This window comes from Notechis scutatus, chromosome 6, assembly GCF_049901735.1.
Source record: "Notechis scutatus isolate UNSWTSFEM ecotype Mainland chromosome 6, rNotScu1.2, whole genome shotgun sequence".
In the NCBI taxonomy this organism is placed as follows: Eukaryota; Metazoa; Chordata; class Lepidosauria; order Squamata; family Elapidae; genus Notechis; species Notechis scutatus.
The window spans coordinates 48,398,512-48,419,633 of NC_142014.1; the positions used below are offsets into that span (position 1 = coordinate 48,398,512).

The 21,122-nt window shown below is 35.5% G+C and overlaps 1 protein-coding gene across 2 annotated transcripts in view; it reads left to right on the top strand.

Annotated features, from left to right (window-relative positions):
- Positions 1-21,122, top strand: part of ANO4 (anoctamin 4) — a 93,490-nt gene that overhangs the window by 8,024 nt on the left and 64,344 nt on the right. Inside the window, exons 1-2 of one of the 2 annotated variants that reach the window (XM_087968166.1) lie at positions 1,229-1,444; positions 16,856-17,044. In XM_087968166.1, coding sequence (XP_087824292.1) covers positions 16,993-17,044 — 52 coding nt within the window. In that variant the 5' untranslated portion in view covers positions 1,229-1,444; positions 16,856-16,992. Of the gene's footprint in view, positions 1-1,228; positions 1,445-16,855; positions 17,045-21,122 lie in introns of those variants that run through there. The other variant, XM_087968165.1, reaches the window with a different exon arrangement.

Consider the following 21,122-nt stretch of genomic DNA (forward strand, 5'->3'; position numbering starts at 1 on the left):
TTATAGCTTGAATTTGGCAAGATTTTGTCCAGAGGTAAGCAAATAAAGGATTTAACTCAATTGAATTTCACTATGTCATCTCTAGGCTTCGATCTGACGGTAAGAATAATTTCAGATTTTTTACTGAAATATTACAAATACATTTTCTTAAGTATCAGATCTCTGATTGCAAAATTATTCCATTAGCCTTTGAAACTGATGAATCACTATTTTAGGAATTGCAACTGCAGCAATATGGAAACTATTTTTCATGTGTCAAAACATTCTATTTTAGATTTAAATCCAGATACTTTTGCTAATATTATTAAGTTTATTTTTAAGTGAGTGAAACATGCTATTTGTAAAAGGTTATTCGGAATCTGAAATTCTAACATTTTACCCTACAATTGAGAAGCAAGATTCTAGTTATACTTATATAAAATTTTGAAGTATCAGGTAACTTTTTAAAAAAATAATAAGTATTTTTTAATGGTACCAATGTACTTCCATCCATGAGATGGACACTTTTCTTATTTCTTCTGTAAAAATTATTTTATTTTGCCTGCAAATGTGCAAGCCATGTTCTCACTTTAGATTCCATGATATACAAAGTAAGAATTAAACTGAATCCAGACTTTCTGGATGAACTCAGTTGGAAATACATGCATTCCTATTGCATCAGGGCTGAAGGATGGAGTTTGTTATGACCCTGGATTTCCAGTTGTGATGTGATTGTTGTACAGTATTTGCAAACAGAAAAACAAAGCCTAAAGTCCCTATTGTAAGACGTGTATTTATTTTCTGTAAAATATTTAAATTTAATTCTGCATTTCTGCCTGTAACACCTTGTCCTCTCCTGGCTCCGGGATGACTGCGGCGTGGGGGAGAAATAATGCGGCTGACTCCAAATCATTCGGACCGCAGGGGCTTCGGATCCCCTCCTCAGATAGGAGAGCCAGCGGGCAGCCAGCGAACGCCTCGGGGAGGCCAGGAAAGCGGCGCTTCAGCCGTCTTCCGACCCCAGCCTGGCAAAGGTGTGCGCGGGGCTTGCTAGCCTCAGTGCCGAGCTGCCAGGGCTCTTGGCAACGGCCGACCGAGCAAGAAGCCTGATGCTGGCGAGGTCGCTCCCGCCACTTTTTCCTCAGCTCCACAGAGGGGCGCGCGCCCCCGCCTCTCCCCTACACACATACACACACATATAGACAAACGCACGCGCGCGCAAATAGTCGCGAATTTAGGAAGGCGGCAGGGCAAAGCAAGAATCCCCGCCGCGGAGCTTCGGCTTGTGTCCCAGCGAGAGAGGACCCAATTGCCTGCGTTTAGCTGCAGTGCTCCAGGGGCAGAGCCTTGCGCCCCACATTGGCCACTGCCGCACCGCGAATCGCCGCTGACAGGTTTGGTAGATGTGTATGTGTTGAGTCTTGCATCTCGCCTCCTTCGCTTTGCCTTCGTCCTGCAGAACCAGGTGACTATTGGCCGGAGCTTTGCTTGAATCTCGTCCCGTTAAGATCGTCTTTCTAAAGGACGCCTCCTTTCCTAAGCTGCTTTTTTCCCTCCGTTGTTCCGATTCGTGTGGTAAGTGGCGGGTTTGCATAGATGGAGGTGTACGGTATTTGCTGCAGTGCTGTCTACCTCCCCTTCCTCCTCCTCCTCCTCCTCGCTCTCACCCCTCCGGATCACTTAAGCCTCGCGCCCTTCGTTTGCTGGCCCGTTTTCTTCAGGTACTTGGTTGAAGTCAATGCAGTTTCCTTCTGATTTTGTTCCTCGCAACCCTGCAGAAGCCCCTCGCTTGAAATCCCGTTTGTCCTTGACTGAGGAGGCATGGAAGAAGCGTTTGCTGTGTGCTAGAACAATACAGAGAAATCCCGCGAAAATAAAATGGTGTGTTTGGAGATTACTGCTGGTTTCTGTATGCCAGATTACAGCCCATTCCACAAAGCAAAATAGCCCCGAGCTGAAAGCAAAGCTATTTGATCCAGTAGGTTGTGTAGATTTGTAATCCTGTGGTTGTTTTGTTTTTAATCTGAAAAGTTGAAATGTGTTGCAGCTCTTCAGAAGAAAGAAAAGGGTGCATAATGGAATTGTAATGGAGAATGTAATTGTTCTGACCCTACTTTGACAGTTAGTGCAACTTTAACTTGAATATGTGGGGTGTTTAGTAAAAAGCAGAACTGAATCATTATACAATACAGAACAGCAGCTTTCTGGAATAGCAAGTCCTTACATTTTCCTTACTTCCTGTTAAAAAATAAACACTTGTATATAATTTACTGTGAAATCATTTATCACAATATTTTTCCACAATGTTTAACGATTTCAATAAGATAATTTATCATAAACAATAATAAATCCTCAAAGTGCCACAAAATAAAAACTAGAACTTTAATTCAGATATTTTGAGCTTAATATGCAGTATTTGGATCAAAGATACGTTGATGGGAATCCATGTGCTTCCTGTCAAAAGTATTTGCTGTTTTTCATATGAATCATTCTTCCACCAGCATACTTGGCTCCTGGGCAACTGAGGGTCACATTGTACTGGCTGCTCAGCAGAAGACCACAGCTGCTACCTTGGATAGCATACATCACATCTTAGGAAATGAAATGCCTGCCCATATTTTATCTATTTTCCCCTCTTTTTCTGGAGGTTTGAAAGCAGAGTTTTTACAGATAATCAGAGTTAGAAGGGACCTTATAGGTCATCTAGTCCAACCCTCACCCAAGCAGGAGACCCTACACCATTTCTGACAAGTGGCAGTCCAATCTCTTCTTGAAGGTCTCAAGTGATGGCGCTCCCACAACTTCCAAGGGCAAGCTGTTTCATTGGTTGATTGTTCTCACTGTCAGAAAGCTTCTCCTTATTTCCAGGTTGAATCTCTCCTTGTTCAGTTTCCATCCGTTATTCCTTATCTGGCCTATAGGCGCTTTAGAAAATAGCTTGACCCCTTCCTCCCTGTGGCAGCCCCTCAAATATTGGAAGACTGCTATCATGTCTCCCCTTCTCTTCACTAGACTAGCCAAGCCCAGTGTTGGCTAGTCTAATTGCAAGATTTGGGTTGCAGACATTCAGACAATCACTAAATGGCATCAAAGGGACAGAAAACGCCAATCCTTTGCTGCCATTTAGTGATCTCTTGGATTTGTGCTGTGGAGATTCAGTAGGTACAAAAGTAAATATTTCCCTTAGTCAGCATCAATTAGTGGTTACCAAATTTACAATCCAGGTCATGTTCTTGGCTCAACTACAAAATGGATTTGCGTCTGCCTTCTTCCAGATTTTTTCATTGTTCGCACAGCCATGGGATTTCTTCATGGTCTCCTATCAAAATAATAAATAATCTAATTCTGTTTTGTGGGTTCAAGTAAGATAGGCTAGGTACTGTCATCAGCTATAGGCTGGAGTGCAGACCTATGCATTCATGATTTGGTATTTATTAATGGATTAATGATGCAACAGCAGTGAGATAATGGGCTTACATAATGCATTTTACAATCATATGTTTTCCTGTTTGAGAGTTAACTTTCTACTTAATGGTACTTCTTTTTGAGTAAATGAACATGGAAAATCAAAGGAACAAAAGAGGCATCTCTGGAGATTCTTTAAGTACGGTAGCATGTAGTTTAAATTTCTTATCTGAAGTGTAATGCAGGTAATGCAGTTTATGGAATAGTATTCATTTTCCTGAACATAATAAAAGTTCCTAATTCTATTATCAAAGATCATTATTCCCAGCAGCCTTTCCCAACTTAAGTCATCTTTCAGATATTTTGAACAATGGTTCATTCACTGTGTTGAACAGAAAATCTGCAATCTTGTAGTCCAATATATCTGGAAAACAGCTGGTTGTGAATGGATACTTATAAGAAAAATAAAAAGAAACAATAGGACAGGGATGGTAGGCACGTTGGTGCGCTTATGCACGCCACCCAGAGACCTCTTAGGAAAGGGGTGAGGTCAATAGTAGACAGTCTAAGGTTAAAGTTTTTGGGGTTTGGGGAAGAAACCACAGAGTCAGGTAGAGTATTCCAAACATTGACCACTCTGTTGCTGAAGTCGTATTTTCTGCAATCAAGTTTGGTGCGGTTAACCTTGAGTTTGTATCTATTGTGTGCTCTTGTATTGTTATGATTGAAGCTGAAGGTAGGACACTGCAATGTATGACTTTATATGCTATATTTAGATCGGACCGAAGGCAGCGTAGTTCTAGATTTTCTATGTCTAGAATTTCAAGTCTGGTGGCATATGGTATTCTGCAATGAGTAGAGGAGGGGAGAACTCTTGTTGTGAAATATTTCTGGACTTTCTCAATTGTGTGAATATCAGATACATGATATGGGTTCCAGACTGATGAGCTGTATTCGAGTATTGGTCTAGCAAATGTTTTGTATGCTCTGTGTGATATTACCAGAGAAGAAGCTACGTAGGATTAGAATGATTAACAACTCTTAATGCCTTTTTGGCTATGTACAGTGGGCTCTAGCACTTAGATCATTAGAGATGAGTACTCCAAGGTCCTTGACAGAGTTTGGATCCTCAACAAGGTCTTGACTATTCAGCTTGTATTTTATTTTCTGATTTTTTTTGCCAATATGTAAGACAGAGCATTTATTTGTTGAGATTTGAAGTTGCCATTTGATTGACCATTCTGATACATAGTCAAGGTCTTTTTGGAGGGTAGTAGTATTGTGTGTGGTGTTGAATAGCTTTACATCATCAGCAAAAAGAATACAGTTGCTCTTAATATGATCACAGAGGTCATTTATATAGAGTATGAAGAGAGTTGGTCTTAAAACACTGCCTTGGGGGACACCACTGTTGACAGGTACAGAATTCCCCAGCTGATATGCAGTACAGACGATTCTTAAGATCCAAAGGTCCTCCCAACTATAAGTATCTACACCAACTGTGTTCACACCATAAGGATTGGATTAAATGATCTTTGGATATCTTCCAACACCAAAATTCTGTGATTCTAATATACTGGTCAATAAACTAGGCAACCACAGTTTAGCTCTGAGTGTACACTGAACCTATATCGTTTAGTTTAGAGTGTAATGTGTCATATGGATCTTGATGGTTGGGTTGAAAAGGCCATGGTTAAGTTGATTCTGGTGCCATGCATATATAGCCATTCAGGAAAAATGGGAAATCATTTTCTGTTAAATAATTGTAAATAGGATGCAAACGTACATTGAAGCAACATGTTTTATTAGTCTTACTATAAAATACAATTTTTATTCTTAAGAACCTTTCTTCAGAAAAAGATTGTTGCCTGAAAATGGGATGAGAGATATTTTAATATCTGAATTGCAGTAATAATTTTAAAAACAATGTAGGAAGAAGGTGGGGGAAACAAGGTATGTAACTACATGTATTTTGTAAAACATAGAGTGGGGACTTCCTATAATAGACTGTGTGCATGTTTTTGTACTTCAGAAAAAATCACATTTTAAACTAGAGATCTAAAATACAATTCCTAAATTGTAGATAAAGCAGCCTTTGGAGTTTGCTTGATAGGATTAGTAGAATTATTTTAGCTAGTACATCTCCAACTTACACTTGGTATTGTGTGAAAGTATTATTTTCAGTGTATTTATTTGTCAGAATACTAGAAAAATGAATAATTCTTATGCTTCAGGCATGTTCTATATCATAGAAGTCCTCTTTAGTCCCAACCAAAAATGTGTTCATGTACTTCACAGTTAGTGCATGGGATGAAAATTGCATTTTGCTTAGGTGAACTAAGAATGTTTTTTTATGCTATACTCAAAGGATTGCACTGTATTACTAATCTTATACTTCATTACTAGAACCCAGAGAAATTTAAAGTTAACCCATCAACATGTCATCTTAAAATGGTAGCAGGTATCCCTCTTTATGTGCAACACACTTCCTCGCAACAAGTGTGTATAGCAAGGTGTATAAACACTTGCAGGAGATTGTTAAGATCAAACAAAGTATCCTGTCAAAAGGAATAAAATTATGTTTTATATAATCAAAATAATTGATCATATAGTCATTTACTGAAAAATAGAATAGGGATTACTGTGACATGTTCTCTTCCTATTGCGTGCAGTGACCAGCTAATAACTATAACAGCAGCAATATGTATATAAGCAAGAAACACCTTGTTTCTATTTTTAACAGCATCATGAAGATTTTTCCTTTGTTACATTTGAATAAAACAAAGCCTTCCCCTGTCCAATTAATTTATGTGTTAAACTGTGATTCTTATTAGCCCTAAACAGCATGGGTCATGCTGGCTAGAGATTATGGGAACTGCAGCCCGAAATGCATGGAGGGCACCAAATTGGAGAAGATTCAAGTAAAAGGAAGCTTTGACAACTCAAGTAGATGAGTGGATTGAAAAAAAAAAGTGAACAGTGATTCCTTTTGAGTTTTGTGAAATGAAGTTCATTGTTATTATGGGCATAGTTGAATAAATCCAGCTCTTCACTCACTTTATTTATTTGATTAATCTAGCCATTCATCTCACATTTGTGACTCTGGGCAGCTCATATAATTAAACAACAGCAACAAAACAAATAAAAATGGATATTACAGTTCTTCAGCTAGTTCAGTATCTGAATTCTTCAGCTAGTTCAGTACTAACTTATATCTACTTGTACAGGCGGTCCTTGACTTACTGTTCAAAGTTACGACACTGAAAAAAGTGACTTATGACCATTTTTTACACTTATGATCATGCAGCATCTCCATGGTCACATGATCAAAATTCAGATACTTGCTAAAAACAGAAGGTTTCTATGATAAATTGACTGACTTAGATAAGATTTTGACAGGTACTGATGAAAAGGTGATTAAAAAATTATATGGATATCTATTAGAAATTAAACTAGAAGAAGAACAAGTTAAAGAAACAATGATTGCTTGGGGGAAGAATTTTGGATATGGGATTGATTTAGAGAAATGGTAAAAATTGTGGTCTCAAAATTATAAAATGACAATGTCAACAGCATATAAAGAAAATTTGTATAAGATGTTTTACAGGTGGCATTTTCCTCTGACAAGAATAGCAAGAATGTTCAAGAATAAATCTGAAAAATGTTGGAAATGTCATCAGACACCTGGCTCATATTACCATATGTGGTGGACTTGTGCGGATGCTAAAAAATACTGGACTAAAATCCACATGTGGTTGGAAAAAATGACAAAAAAACATATAGACTTGAAACCAGAGATATTTTTATTGGGAATTTTACCTGAAATATATAGTAAAGACTTGAAATACCTGATTGTAAAAGTATTAACAGCGGCCAGGATTGTATTTGCTAAAAACTGGAAAAATGAGAAAATACCATCACAGGAGGAAATCATTAAGAAAATATTGGAATGTGCCGAAATGAGTAGATTGACATTTGAAATTAGAGAACAGGAGGATAGACAATTTTATAAAATTTGGGATCTTTTCTATCAATGGTTAGACAACAAAGTACAGTAATGAAATATGTAGATTTTTAGAAAATAATAAATATATAAAGATGTACTTCTCTCTTATTATAACTACAAAATGATTTTAGGATAGATTTGGGATGATAATATGAACTGTTATAAAATAAATTAAGTAAATTATGGTTATCTTGTAAAACATGAATGAATAAAAGTATAGTCAAATGATTGATTAATAATGATACTAAGGTATTTAATTTTTGATTGACAATATGAGATTATATGTAATGTAATTGTAATTGAAGACTACGAAATGGAAGCACAAAACAATTTGTAAACCAACCGGCACACTGTATGTACACCTATGGAAGATAGCTTGATGTTTTTATGTTTTGTTTGTTTATGTTTGTTTTTAAAAACCAATAAAATTTAAAAAAAAAATTCAGATACTTGCTAACTGACTCATATTTATGATGGTTGCAGTGTCTAGGGGTCATGTGATCACTTTTTGCAATCTTCTGACAAGCAAAGTTAATGGGGAAGCCAGGTTCACTTAACAACCGAGTTACTAACTTAACAACTGAAGAGATTCTCTTAACAACTGTGGCAAGAAAGGTCATAAAATGGGGCAAAATTGAATTAACAACTGATTCACTTTAACAACAGAAATATTGGACTCAATTGTGATTGTAAGTCAAAGACTACCTGTACTAGACACAAGCTAGCAAGCTCTTCATTAAGGCCACATTTGCCCAATGAACTAAAACAGAAGGGTGGTAGCTAGTGAGGCTAAAAGAAATAGGATCTTAATCCAGCAACAACAGCAGCAGCAGTTACGGTTCTGCTTCCATCTGAAGCTCTAGAAGCATGTGTGAGACATGAGATACAGCATTTCTTTTATAAAGTCTATTATTTTTATGTTGGAAATGCAAAAATTAAAAAGACAATATCCATCACAGAGTTTAAAGCTCTATTTGACAATGGCAGAAAAAGTCCCTAAGCTCAGGGAGACAATCATTCATGCTGATTAACAGACACCATATCTGTAGTAGAGCTCACTGAGAGATAAGCCTTCATTAAATATGAAAGCAAAAGCAAAAAAAATAGGGGCTACCATAATAGTATTATTTAAATATTTATTGGTATCAGTGCTTTTAATTGACAGGTAGCTTCAGAGGATCTACTGTAGGTTTTAGCTCTCACAGCATGTAAGGTAGTGCTTTGCTGCACAGCATGGTGTTAATTCTTTCTGCAAGTTTCCACTGCACAGATTGGTGCTACAGAAATAATGAAAAACGTATGTTTTACATTGAGTGAGTAAATTGAAGTCACTGTAAATAAATAGCATGATGTCAAGTTTTACTTTAAAAAGTCAGTTTAAATGCTTAAAACACCCTTGTAATAATTGTGGGATTTGTGTTGATGTTGTCATAGATAAAGCCTACCGTCCCTGTCCTATTGTTTCTTTTTATTTTTCTTATATGTATCCATTTCATGTATTCATAACTATGTTTATACTTATATCTGTTATCTTATAATTGCTTGACAAATAAAATAAATAAATAAATAAATAAAATAAAGCTTTAGTTGTATTTTAGTATAAGCAATTTGAACTGAGATGACATTGTAAACAATCAGACTTCATGTCTTCAGGCTCTGTCAGATCAGTCCAATTCAGCTTGACTCAACCACACATCCAAAGTAAGATTTGGAAATGAACATTTTTGTCTCAGCAAACCTCCTTCCCAGGCAGAAGGAAATCAACTAGCAGATGACCTGAATGTGTTTTACTGCAGTTTGAAAGGAAACTACAGCCACCTATCTCTACAACCCCCCATCAAACACAACAACAGCCAGAGCTCCCACAACTGATCCCAACCCATTGGGTTCACAACCTCTGGTGATCACAGAAAAAGAAGTGTAACATCTATTTCACAGACAAAAGCCAGGAAAAGCACCAGGCCCAGACAAGATAACTCCTTCTTGCTTAAAAGTCTGTGCTAACCAATTGGCCCCCATCTTCACCCGGATCTTCAATAAATCACTAGAGATGTGCTTTGTTCTTTCTTGCTTCAAACGCTCTACTATCATCCCAGTACCAAAGATGCTCCCCATCAGGGAACTGAATGACTACAGACCAGTTGCTCTAACATCTGTAGTTATGAAAACCTTTGAAAGGCTAGTGCTGTCCCACCTGAAAACCATCACGGATCCACTGTTAGATCCCATGAAATTTGCACACCAAGCAAATAGATTGACAGATGATGCTGTTAATATGGCTCTGCACTACATCCTACAACACCTTGAACCTCCAAATACTTACGCAAGGGTCCTCTTTGTAAACTTTAGCTCAGCATTCAATACCATCATTCCAGACGTTCTTCTAACTAAACTAAACCAGCAAGCGGTAGCTGAACACACTTGTAAGTGGATCATAAGCTTCCTAACTAGACAGGAAGCAGCAGGTGAAGCTAGACAGAATCATATCTGATACCTGTACAATTAGCACAGCCCCCCACAAGGCTGTGTGCTTTCTCCACTTCTCCCTATATTCCAATGACTGCATCTCAAATGATCCATCTGTTAAAATACTGAAGTTTGCAGATGATATAACAGTGATTGGTCTCCTTCAAGACAATGACGAATCTGCATACAGATGGGAGGTTATAAACTTGCCTCGTGGTGTGACTGGAACAATCTGGAACTGAACACACTCAAAACCATAGAAATGGTGGTAGACTTTAGGAGAAACCCTCCCATACTACTACCTCTTACAATACTAGACAACATAGTATACTGCACGAGTCAAAAAGAGGGCTATGAAAATATTTATAGACCCCTCACATCCTGGACATAAACTGTTTCAACTCCTACCCTCAAAATGATGCTATAGAGCACTGCACACCAGAACAATTAGACACGAGAACAGTTTTTCTCCAAATGCCATCACTCTGCTAAATAAATAGTTCCCTCAACACTGTCATTACTATTACTATTAATCCTCCCATCCTTCCTTTCACCCATCTTCTCCCACTTATGACTGTAACCTTGTTGCTTGTATCCTAACAATTTTTATTGATTGTTTCCTAGTATGATTTGATTGCTTATTGTACCCTATGACTATTATTAAGTGTAGTACCTTATAATTCTTGACTCTTGACCAATGTATCTTTTATGTATACTGAGAGCATATGCACCAAGACAAATTCCTTGTGTGTCCAATCACACTTGGCCAATAAAGAATTCTGTTCTATCTCCTATTGACCATCATAATAAATTCATAAAAGGCTGATATTTATTAGACCATAATGAAATTTATCTACCAAATGTCAAAGAAGTATGCATGGGTATTTGGATAATAGGCTTTTCCATATTTGGACTTATTTTTAAGAGAAAAAATTCTAACTTGGGTCCAACTCTCTATAATTTTTGTACATTATACATTTCTTTCTTCTATTCAATTCTATCTTATTTGCAGAGACTGCCTGGACAAGTCCCTGCAGTTTTCTTGGCAAGGTTTTTAAAAGTGGTTTGCGATTGGCTGCTTTCAAGGTCTGAGAGAAAGTGACTGGATTCTCCATGGAAAGTTTGTGACTGTTGAAATTGAACTTGGTGGCCACATGCAGCCCATTAGCTGCATGTGTGTTGTCCATTCCTATAATAGTTTTGAGTAAATACCTAATTATGCAAAAAAAAAAAAATCATTTGGAAGGATTGAAATACTGCTGGTCCATATTTATCTGAAGTCAATCAGCTCAAGTAATAATACTGGGGCTTCATCTAAGAAAGATGAAAAACAAAGCTTTTTAAGGTTTTAGTTTAGATCAAAGATGTAAGTTTTTATAATGCTAGTTGAGATGTATAGTCAGAGGGAAGGTTGATATTTATTATCCAAGGAAACATAACAACTATTAAAAGACTGAATGGATTTTTTCAATACATATCAACAAGCAGTGTAGGCATCAGCAGAAAGTGTGGATTTTAGAGAGTTGGCTTACATTTTTTTGCAGAAGAAAAAATTGTGGGATGCCCAAGAGGAACTTAGTTTGGTATTGGAGATTGCAATTATGGCTTAGTATTTATTAAAGCGTATAGGATTACGGTTTTGCAAATACCGTCTCTTCTTTGGCCGTATTCCCAAAGGTTAAATCCATGCAAATGCATTCAGCCCAACATGATACAAATGCAGCATGGAAATTAAGGATGTAGCCAGCAATTCTAGCCTGTTTGCATCTTCAGTGAACAGAGGTATTTTTCTGGGGAAAGAAATAGCTGTGGTATCAAAACAATCAGGCCCTTAGCATATGTAGCAGCAGCAGCTATGTGTTTTGATTTTGGAAACGAAGTCAGGAAATCAGTTCAAATATTTATTATAGGCTTAGTGCTAAATTTTTAAAATAAGAATACTTGTTTTATAAAAATTGCTATTTGTTTAATTTTACCTTGTATTGTATTTACCTTGAATTGATAGACACATGAATCCCTTGTATTGATAGAGACATGAAAAATTACTGAGAGTGAAAACAGTAGATTGTAAAGATCAGCAAGTTTAATGATAATTTTTCTCAATTCATTAAATTATCTATGTGCTTTAAATTATGAATACAGTGGAATCTATTACAGTTTCTAAAATGTACATGTATAAACCTAGGAAAACAGATTGAAAAGTTTAAGTTTTGCAAAGTATTAATGTGATGATTTAATTGCCATCATTCACATTTTTTATCATTGAGAGACCTAAGAGACAGTTCATCATGAAGAAAATCTCTATGGTCACTAACAGTCAACATCAACTTGGTAGCATATAATTAAATTACATTTTAATGCATTCATCTCTTTTCAGAAAAGATAATTATGGGCAGTTTTACTATTTGCACTTTTTTATCCACAGTTTCATATATCTGTACATAAGGGATATCTTTATGTGATGCCTGCCAAAAATGGAAGGCTTTTGTAGATGTGTAAAATATATATTTTAATATATCTTTATTTATAGTCTTATTGTTTATAGTTATTCAGTTGAAACAAAACTCTGCAATTAGTGAGGCTGCTTTCTCAATTCATGGACTGATAAAAACAACAGACTAAAAAACAGCTGAATTTTAGTTCTTTTTAACATAATATATTTTTTTCCCATTGATAAATTTGAGCCTTTACCACAAATGTTTTGACACTAAACAATTAACTTTTAATATTTATTATCAGATATTTTCTATTTTAACAGACATTAATATTCACAAATCCATCAGTGAAATGACATGAAGTCATTACTACTGTGGAAATAACCTTTCAGTAGATGCTGCATCTTTTCCTGTTTAAATATGTTTATATCATAGAAGCTGACTTACATTATGTAAAAAGTGAATTATCCTATACTGTTTTTGACTGTAAGGATGACAAAATTTCAATCCTTTTTAAGAAATCAGATCATTAAAAAAGTCTATTGCACAGATTTAATGGTACAAAAAATTCCTTGAGATTCTAATATAATGTTAACATATGTCACTTTTTCATCTTTCGTCATCCATAATGTAATTGGGGAAAGCAGTATGCAATATTGCTAATGCAGTACCTTTTCCAAATAATTACACAGTTCTTTTGATTAAGTGGATGTTCATATAAGTTTGGCATAATACAAAATGACTTAATTTGGATACTTGGGTATAATCTCAGGTAATTCTAAACATTTGCTTAAAATTTTAAGTGATTTTGAAAAACAATTATTTTAAAAATGGAGTACAGAAATAATACACCTAGTACTTCAATCCTGTTCAAGACTATTTGTAATTCCCACTGAACATAGACTTAACTGTGACCAAAAAGCACACAGGCGAGCTCTTTCAATAACAGAACGAGGTGACAGTTGCTTGTATGCAGAAACTAAACTTTTTACTTATTTCATAAATACAGAATTTTTATTCAATATCTAATTGGAAATGCTCCAATTGAAATAAATCCTTAGAGGATGTATATTGCATATATTGCAATATAATAAAAATTAATGATATAAACTCTTGAATAAATTATGAAGAAAATCAATTGCTGTTATAGAATGTTGGCATCATCCTGTACAATGAAAATTTTGCAAATAGCAACATTTTTTTACCTTTATGATTTATGGATCCAAAGATGTTTTTTTGCTTAATTGGCTGAATTTTAGCCAAAATCTAGTTATTCAAAGGTCTTAATCAAGCTGAAATGCTGTATGTTACTTATGAGTTTACTGTTTTAATTTGATAGCCTTTATATGAAGCAAATATAAAACCTTATTTCTGATATTCCAGTTTGCTTCTGATTGTGTTAAAATTTTAGTAACTAAACATAAACTGAGTTCTATATTTAATACTGAAGGTTAATTCAGGTATTATAAAAATATTGGGGGAAGTACATTTGAACCTATGTTTATATGTCTGCTTTTTACTTCCTTAATGTCAAAGATGAAACATTTTTGGACAGTATCTAGAACAAGGGTGCTTGGCCAGCAGAGTGCTGCTGGAAGCCGGAGAAGCTGAAAATAGGCCACGCGGGGCCTTGTAGGGGCTCCAATCAGATTCTATTACACAACTGAAATTTGGTGGTGTGCTCAAATAGGACTTTACAGGCTACAAAACTAAACATCTTAAATAATATTTACTTTTTAAGATATTTTTAGAAACTATTATCTGAGTATAATTTTGACAAGATTTCAACATCTAAAAAAGGCAAAATGACAACATGTATGGACAGCATTGCTATGAGTATAACATATAGAGAGAATGGGCAACCTCTGTAAAATATAACAATATTCTCTGGGGTTGGAAAAATAGGAAATCCTGCTAGATTTATTTACAAACTATTTTATTAGTAGACTAAATAATTGTACAGGAAAATAATAATGCTTATAAGTTAACTCATAAGTTGGAAATACAACTTATATAAGTTGGAAATGCTGACAAATGCAAATTCAGATAATAAAATTTGGTTGTTGAAAAAGGGAGAAATTGAGAAATTTTCTGAATGTATTTTAATTTAAAACAATATGTACTTGTGAACATACTTTAAGGACAATAAACTTGGTTATTGTCTAGCTCAGTTTTCCTAGTCAGCAATTGAACCTATTTTTGTCTATGCAGGAATTGCATGTAGTTAAAGCATTTGTTTTTGTTTTTAAAAAAAGGAAAGCTCTTTGGGCTTACAAAAATTTATTTGTGATTTTAAGATGATAAAAATAGCATGGAATTTAAAAATCTATACAGATGCTAAAGTTAGTATAGAAAAGCAAGATTTTAAGAATGTAATGGGTGCCCTGTAATCAGGCCATATCCGTATCTGGTCCAGCATTTTGTTTTACACAAAGGACATTTGCATGCATTGGGAAACCTGGACTAAAGGACACTAAACTTCTTCCAATATCAATCAATATTTAAGACAGGTTATGTATAATTTAGAAGGTACTGTAGTAAACAGCTACCAGCATTACTAAATATTTAATCTGACCAGTATTCATATTTCTGCAGGGACCTGCCCTGGCATTCTCCAAGAATTTGACACAATTGAATGGAAGGGGAAATGATGTTTTGTATATCTCTACCATATCTCCTATTACCCTTCTTTGTTTCAAACTAAAGAGCCTTGATTGCTGTAATCTTTCTTCATAAGGGAGCTGTTTCAGTTCTCTAAAAAAAATTGTTGGTAATTTTTGAAATTTTTTTAGGTCTATATATCTCTGTTAGTTACCAGTCAGCCCTAAAACAAGATCATCTGTGTACAAATTTTAAAAATACTAGCCCTTCCCCCCCACCCGCACCTTCTTTAGTCATTATCCATTTCTTTCTCCTTTCTTAGTAATTGCCAGTTCACAAAAACACTTATCCTTTTATTCCATTAGAGTTGAATTTGTTTAGGAGCCTTAAGAGGTCTTTGTTCAAGATTTTTAAAATCCCAAGCAATATCTATTGGCTTGTTGTTATTTCAAAGACAAGCACTTAGATCAGGGGTGTCAAACTCGCAGCCTGCAGGCCAAATGCATCGAGCACTGGGGAAAAAAATTCACGATATGTCACATGACAACAATGTAACCGTGTGAGTTTGACACCCCTGACTTAGATTCTAAGTTTCTATGGACCAGATGAGCCCAGGCCAAATATATGAAGCCAGATATTTTCTATTTATTCCCTAGTCATAGGCGGCAATATATTAGAACCAGTTTTGTTATAATTTCCAAAATGGTCAGTTTTGCTCAGATTAAGCAGTGCAAATATTTTAAGTGTAGGCTTGCTATGATTCTATTGTTACCAGTTTGCTAGTACCAGCTTCCCCAACCCATAGAGATTTCAGTGGGACAATGGAATTTGTAGTCAAAGACATCTAGAATCTCTACAATGGTAAGGGCTGATATAAAAAGTGAATGGAAGTAAATACATTCAATTTTTAATTTACATCTATAGATTCGTCACTCCCTTAAGAAATATTAAGGAGTGTGTGTATACACACACACACACACACACATAAACTAAGACTGTTGATTTTTTAATTACAATAAATTTGATTTGATAACTATGGTTATAAATAAGGAGAGCAAATACACTGACATAATGATTTGGTTTTGAAGGTAAAAAATGACAGAAAGTTGTTAATGAAGTTCATATGCTCCTTTTCAGGACCTTTCCTCCAATATAGATAAATTATTCCGCTACCATCTTTTAAAATCACTAAGAGAGTAATCATAAGATGTAAAGTGGTTTTCCCCCTTCTGATTCCCACAAGTTCTGCAAAAGAGACAGGATCTTGTATCTTTAATATTTGCATAGATGTGGGAATTTTATTAGCTGCAAATAAGCTCTATTGTTATTTTGCCAGTTTCCCATCCCCCTTTTTTCATACTGAAGAGAGAACTGGTAGTAAAAAATGTTACCATTCGGCCGAACCGGTTGTAAAAAACAGCTACTTTTTTCTTTTTTTCCTCCCAACAATCAGCTATTCTGATGATCAGCTGTTCCAGGATCTGTCTTACTGCTTCGCCCAGAAGGCTTCCTCTGATGCACTCCCCCCCTGTGCTCCATTTTTTGCCTCCTGGGCCTCACGGAAGCCTCCTGGGAGCAAAAAAAGGAGGCTTCCCTGTGGCCCAGGAGGCAAAAAAACCAGAGGGGCCCCCTGCTCCTGCAGCAAAAAAGCCATGCCCACCCAGTCACATGGCCATGCCCACAGAACCGGTAGTAAAAATATTTGCATCCCACCCCGGGAACTATTCATCTGGAAGTTCTCTAAGAGAGTGTTCATAAAGAAGTGATACTTAAGTATACCTACTTTGTATATTGCAACAGTAATTCTCAAAACTGGGAAATGTTCAGATTTAAATTATGAATCCAGATTAGCATAAAATTTACTCATTTCTTTGAAACTTTTCATTTCAGATTCTACACCAAAATTTGTAATAGTTATTCAAAGTTTGCCTCCTATAAACTTTCATCTTTTCCTTCTTGGTAGGTAAAAGCTTGTGTATTCATGGGGCTGAAAATTGTACACAGGTCTATCACAGGAGAAGTACAGAAAATAATTGGTTATTACGACATCCATCTGTGGTTAGGCATTCTTCATTTCCACAAGTCAGAAGGCCAATAAACATGGAAGCTTCATCTTCTGGATTTGTTACATCACCAATTTCTCATCACCCAGGTATTTAGTTCTTTTGTTTTCCTAACTGCTTTACAAAAATTACCCCTGCTGTGAAATACTGTGTTTATCTATCAACCTCCATAGAATTAATCTCTAGATCAATTAATAGATTGATTTTTTTTTTTTAAAAAAAACTAGTTATTTGCAATTGTCATAATGATTGATAAGAAGAGCAGGAACATAGATGGTTGGAAGATCTTAGAGAAATAAGATAATAAGAGAAGAGCAGGAACATAGATGGTGATAAGATGATAAGAAGAGCAGGAACATAGATGGTTGGAAGATCTTAGAGTATTTGTTTCTAAAATACTCTATTATCATCATCCAGTATTGTTATGCCCACTTACTGTATTTTAAAAAAGCCATGCCAAAATAGCTATATTTCTTCTCTGAATACAAACAAATTAGATAATTATAATCTGTATTTATGTTTGTAATATACAGATAATTTCACATTAACCTAATTTATGGATATAATTGCTTGCTACTCAGGCAACATGTACTTCAAACATGCATCAAAAGGATTTTCACACCAGTGGAGACAACAGTATCTCCTGGGAATCTTTTTTAAAATATCATTGGGCTTTCTGGTCATTCTGGCGATTCTGAGTTCTTGAGCAGCAAGAGCATTTATTTTTATTTTTTTCTTTCAAGATCACTTTCAAATTACTGACACTCAAAATATTCATAAGCATCCAATTGTTGTGCAGTTGTTAGAGAGTCACCTCAGTCTAATATTTTAAATCTATATAGGAATAACTTAAATTATATCTTTATATATGCAGGTGTGTCTATATAGTTTCAAATAAGTAAAGAACATTGCCTATCTTTGTTATATCACTTCACTCTGTGATTATTATCCAGTTGACTGATGACTACCAAGCATGCAGAGCCAATTAAAGATGTAGCCAAGAGGCATAAACACATTAACAGTATTTATAAGTGACCATTTGGCCTAGAAAGGGCTCATAATGTGATTTAACCTAAAGTTTCAAAATGATTAAAGACGTTTAAGGACATGAACTATAAATGAGGCTAAGTTTTAAAAATTGTTTTTAAGGATTAAAAGCATAGTTCTGACATTTCTAAATAAATTTAGGTACAGTGGTAAACTTTGCTTATGAAGCATGTAGTATTTTCTAGAAGTATGTTTTGCATTCATCCAACAAATGTCTGAATCAAAATGAGCCTTATCCAAAATCAGTTAAATATAAATCTGAAACCTCCTGAAATCTCATAATCCTGTTTCCAATAGCTGATACATTTTTTTCTAAACATTCCATTTATCACCAGTACCAAACTGGGAAGAAGAGGCTAGACATAAGAAAGTTTGAAATGTGTTTGAATATTAGTGACTTGGGTTGGTAATTAGGCTGTTAGTTTGAGCTCCGAGCTTGGCAATTTGGTTGCAAATGTTTCATCACCATTTGAAGAGACATCGTCAATGTGTTTTGAATTGTGCTCATCTGTCAGAACACAGGTCTTTAAATACATTTTTATGAGATGCAAATTAGTCTGTATGTTGTTGGATATTTCTAACTCATGATCTGATTTCGGACTGTTTGATTGGCTGGCTGTTGTTGCTGGGCTATAGTTAAGTACCGTTTGTGTGATGCAGATTAAGATTAGAGTTGTTTATCTGGGTGCATCTGAGTCATGGTCTGGTTTTGGCTTGTTTGATAGTTTGAGTGGCTGGCTGTTGTTACTAAAACGTGGTTCGATTTCTTGTGAGACAATGGCTTATAATTTTGTTGCTATGTAGTGGGGTGCCTGTTTGTTTTTTTAATGCTACCTTTGGGATCATGGTTGATGCAGTTCTTTCATTCTCAGTGATTGGTACACTGGTTCGATGTCAATGCGTCTATTTATTGACTTATTGGTGGAAAACCAGGTTTCAAGGAATTCTCTTTCTCCTTGATTTCACCTGTGTTACAACTGTAGTCCCGGTTAGATAAACTTCTGAATCTTTGTGTACTGACATGAGGGATACTGAGGGATAGTAAGAAAGTTTTGTTTCATAAATGGTAGTTTCTAGTAATAATTATAGGAAATTATCATAATAATTTGGTCAGCTGCAGAAGGCCACCTTACTGGGATCACATAATCTGCCGATACATCACGCAGTCCTAAACACTTGGGAAGTGTTCGATTAGTGATTTGTGATACGAAACCAAGCGTGGTTATCTCGTTTGCTGTGTATACTGTCATTTTTGTATATAATAATAATAATTTACTTATCTACTTTAACACATCTCCTTTAAAACATTAGTCTTTTTTTAACCCCATGTTTCTAACTTCTGTTTTTATTATCTAACAATTGGTAAAATAAGTCCCATGTCGAGAAATATTAAGTTCCTTCTTTTTCCTTAATTGTAAGTGTTAATCTGTCAATTTCTAACATTCTAATATTTTTAAAATTATACTCTCATCTGTTGGGATCTCTTCACTTTTCCATTGTGTGCAGATACAATTCTGGCTGCAGTTAGTACATGTAAAATCATTATATATTCCTTTTGTCATACTTTTCTGGCAGGATGCCCAACAAATCTATATGCTGCTTTATCATTTTTTCCAATTAAGTATGTATTTTCGTCCAATATTTTTTTGCCTTTGGGCAAAAAATACCACATGTGATAATACGAACCAGGTATCTGGTTACACTTCCAACATTTAGCGGACATGTCTTTAAACATCTTTATTTAGTTTAGTTTAGTTTACTTTATTGTCATTGCACCTCATACAACAAAATCAAACACCATCTTCAGTGCACATCATGACCATGAAAATAAACAAAAACACGCATCCTTCACACTCCACACATTGAATTGAAACCTCCCAAACTGGCCACTTACTCCACTGGGTCTCCATTGATAAGCAAGGGCTGGATGTCTGATCTGTTCCTTCTATAGTCCACTATAAGCTCCTTGGTCTTATTGGTGTTGAGAACCATGTTATTGTCTCCACACCATGAAAGCAACTGGTCCACCTCATTTCTGTAGGCAGACTCATCCACCCCCCCACCCCCCGGAGATGAGTCCCACCACTGTTGTATCATCTGCAAATTTAGTAACAGTATCACTAGCGTGAGTGGGAATGCAATCATGCACATAACAGTACATAACAGTATCACTAGCGTGAGTGGGAATGCAATCATGCACATAAAGACTATAGAGTAAGGGACTCAACACGCAACCTTGTGGTGTACCAGTGTTAAGAATAAGGGCTGAAGAGGTATGATTATCTAATCTGACCCTCTGTGAGCAACCAGACAGGAAATCCATAATCCAAAGGCAGATTGAATAAGAAAGTCCAAGGTCCAGAAGTTTAGACCCTAGTCTATGTGGAAGAATTGTGTTAAATGCAGAACTAAAATCCAATCTTGCCAATGTTGCTGGTGAAAAATGCCATCTATATAATACTTTATCCAAGTTTCTATTATTGCAGTTGCAAAGTTAATTTAAGCTTCACAACTTCGCCATTTTCCCTATTACTTCCAAGCTTTGCTCAATTTGATTGTCTAAATAAGTAGCTATATATTAATAATAGCTATATATTTTCTTTATTAATTTTTCATCTGTCCCAGTTAATATCCGGTCTAATTTTGTTAATTCTTTATTAAAACCATGCGTTTTAGCATTTTTATCATATTGAGATTGTATCTGTACTTGTAGCCACCATGCTATATCCATCCCTTGGCTACTCAGTTGTTGCTTATTTTTTAATTCCCCCTTTCCATTCAAAATAGTTTTATATCCTATAATTTTTACCATATTAATAACATTAGGATGTATCAGTGCTTCCATTGTGGAAAGCCAGACTGGTATTTTCAAATAATGTTGTTCTTTAATTTTTACCCATACTGATAGTAGTGCATTTCTAATATAATGTCTTTGAAAATAGCTATGTATCTTATTTTTCCCATACCATAAGAAAGCATGCCAACCTAATTGAAGGTCATGTCCCTCTAAGGTTAATAGTCTTTAATGCCTCAAATTAACCCATTCTTTCACCCATGTAAGTACTGAGGCCTGATAATACAATTCCCAATCTGGCTCAATAGGTTTATTGAAAAGATCTT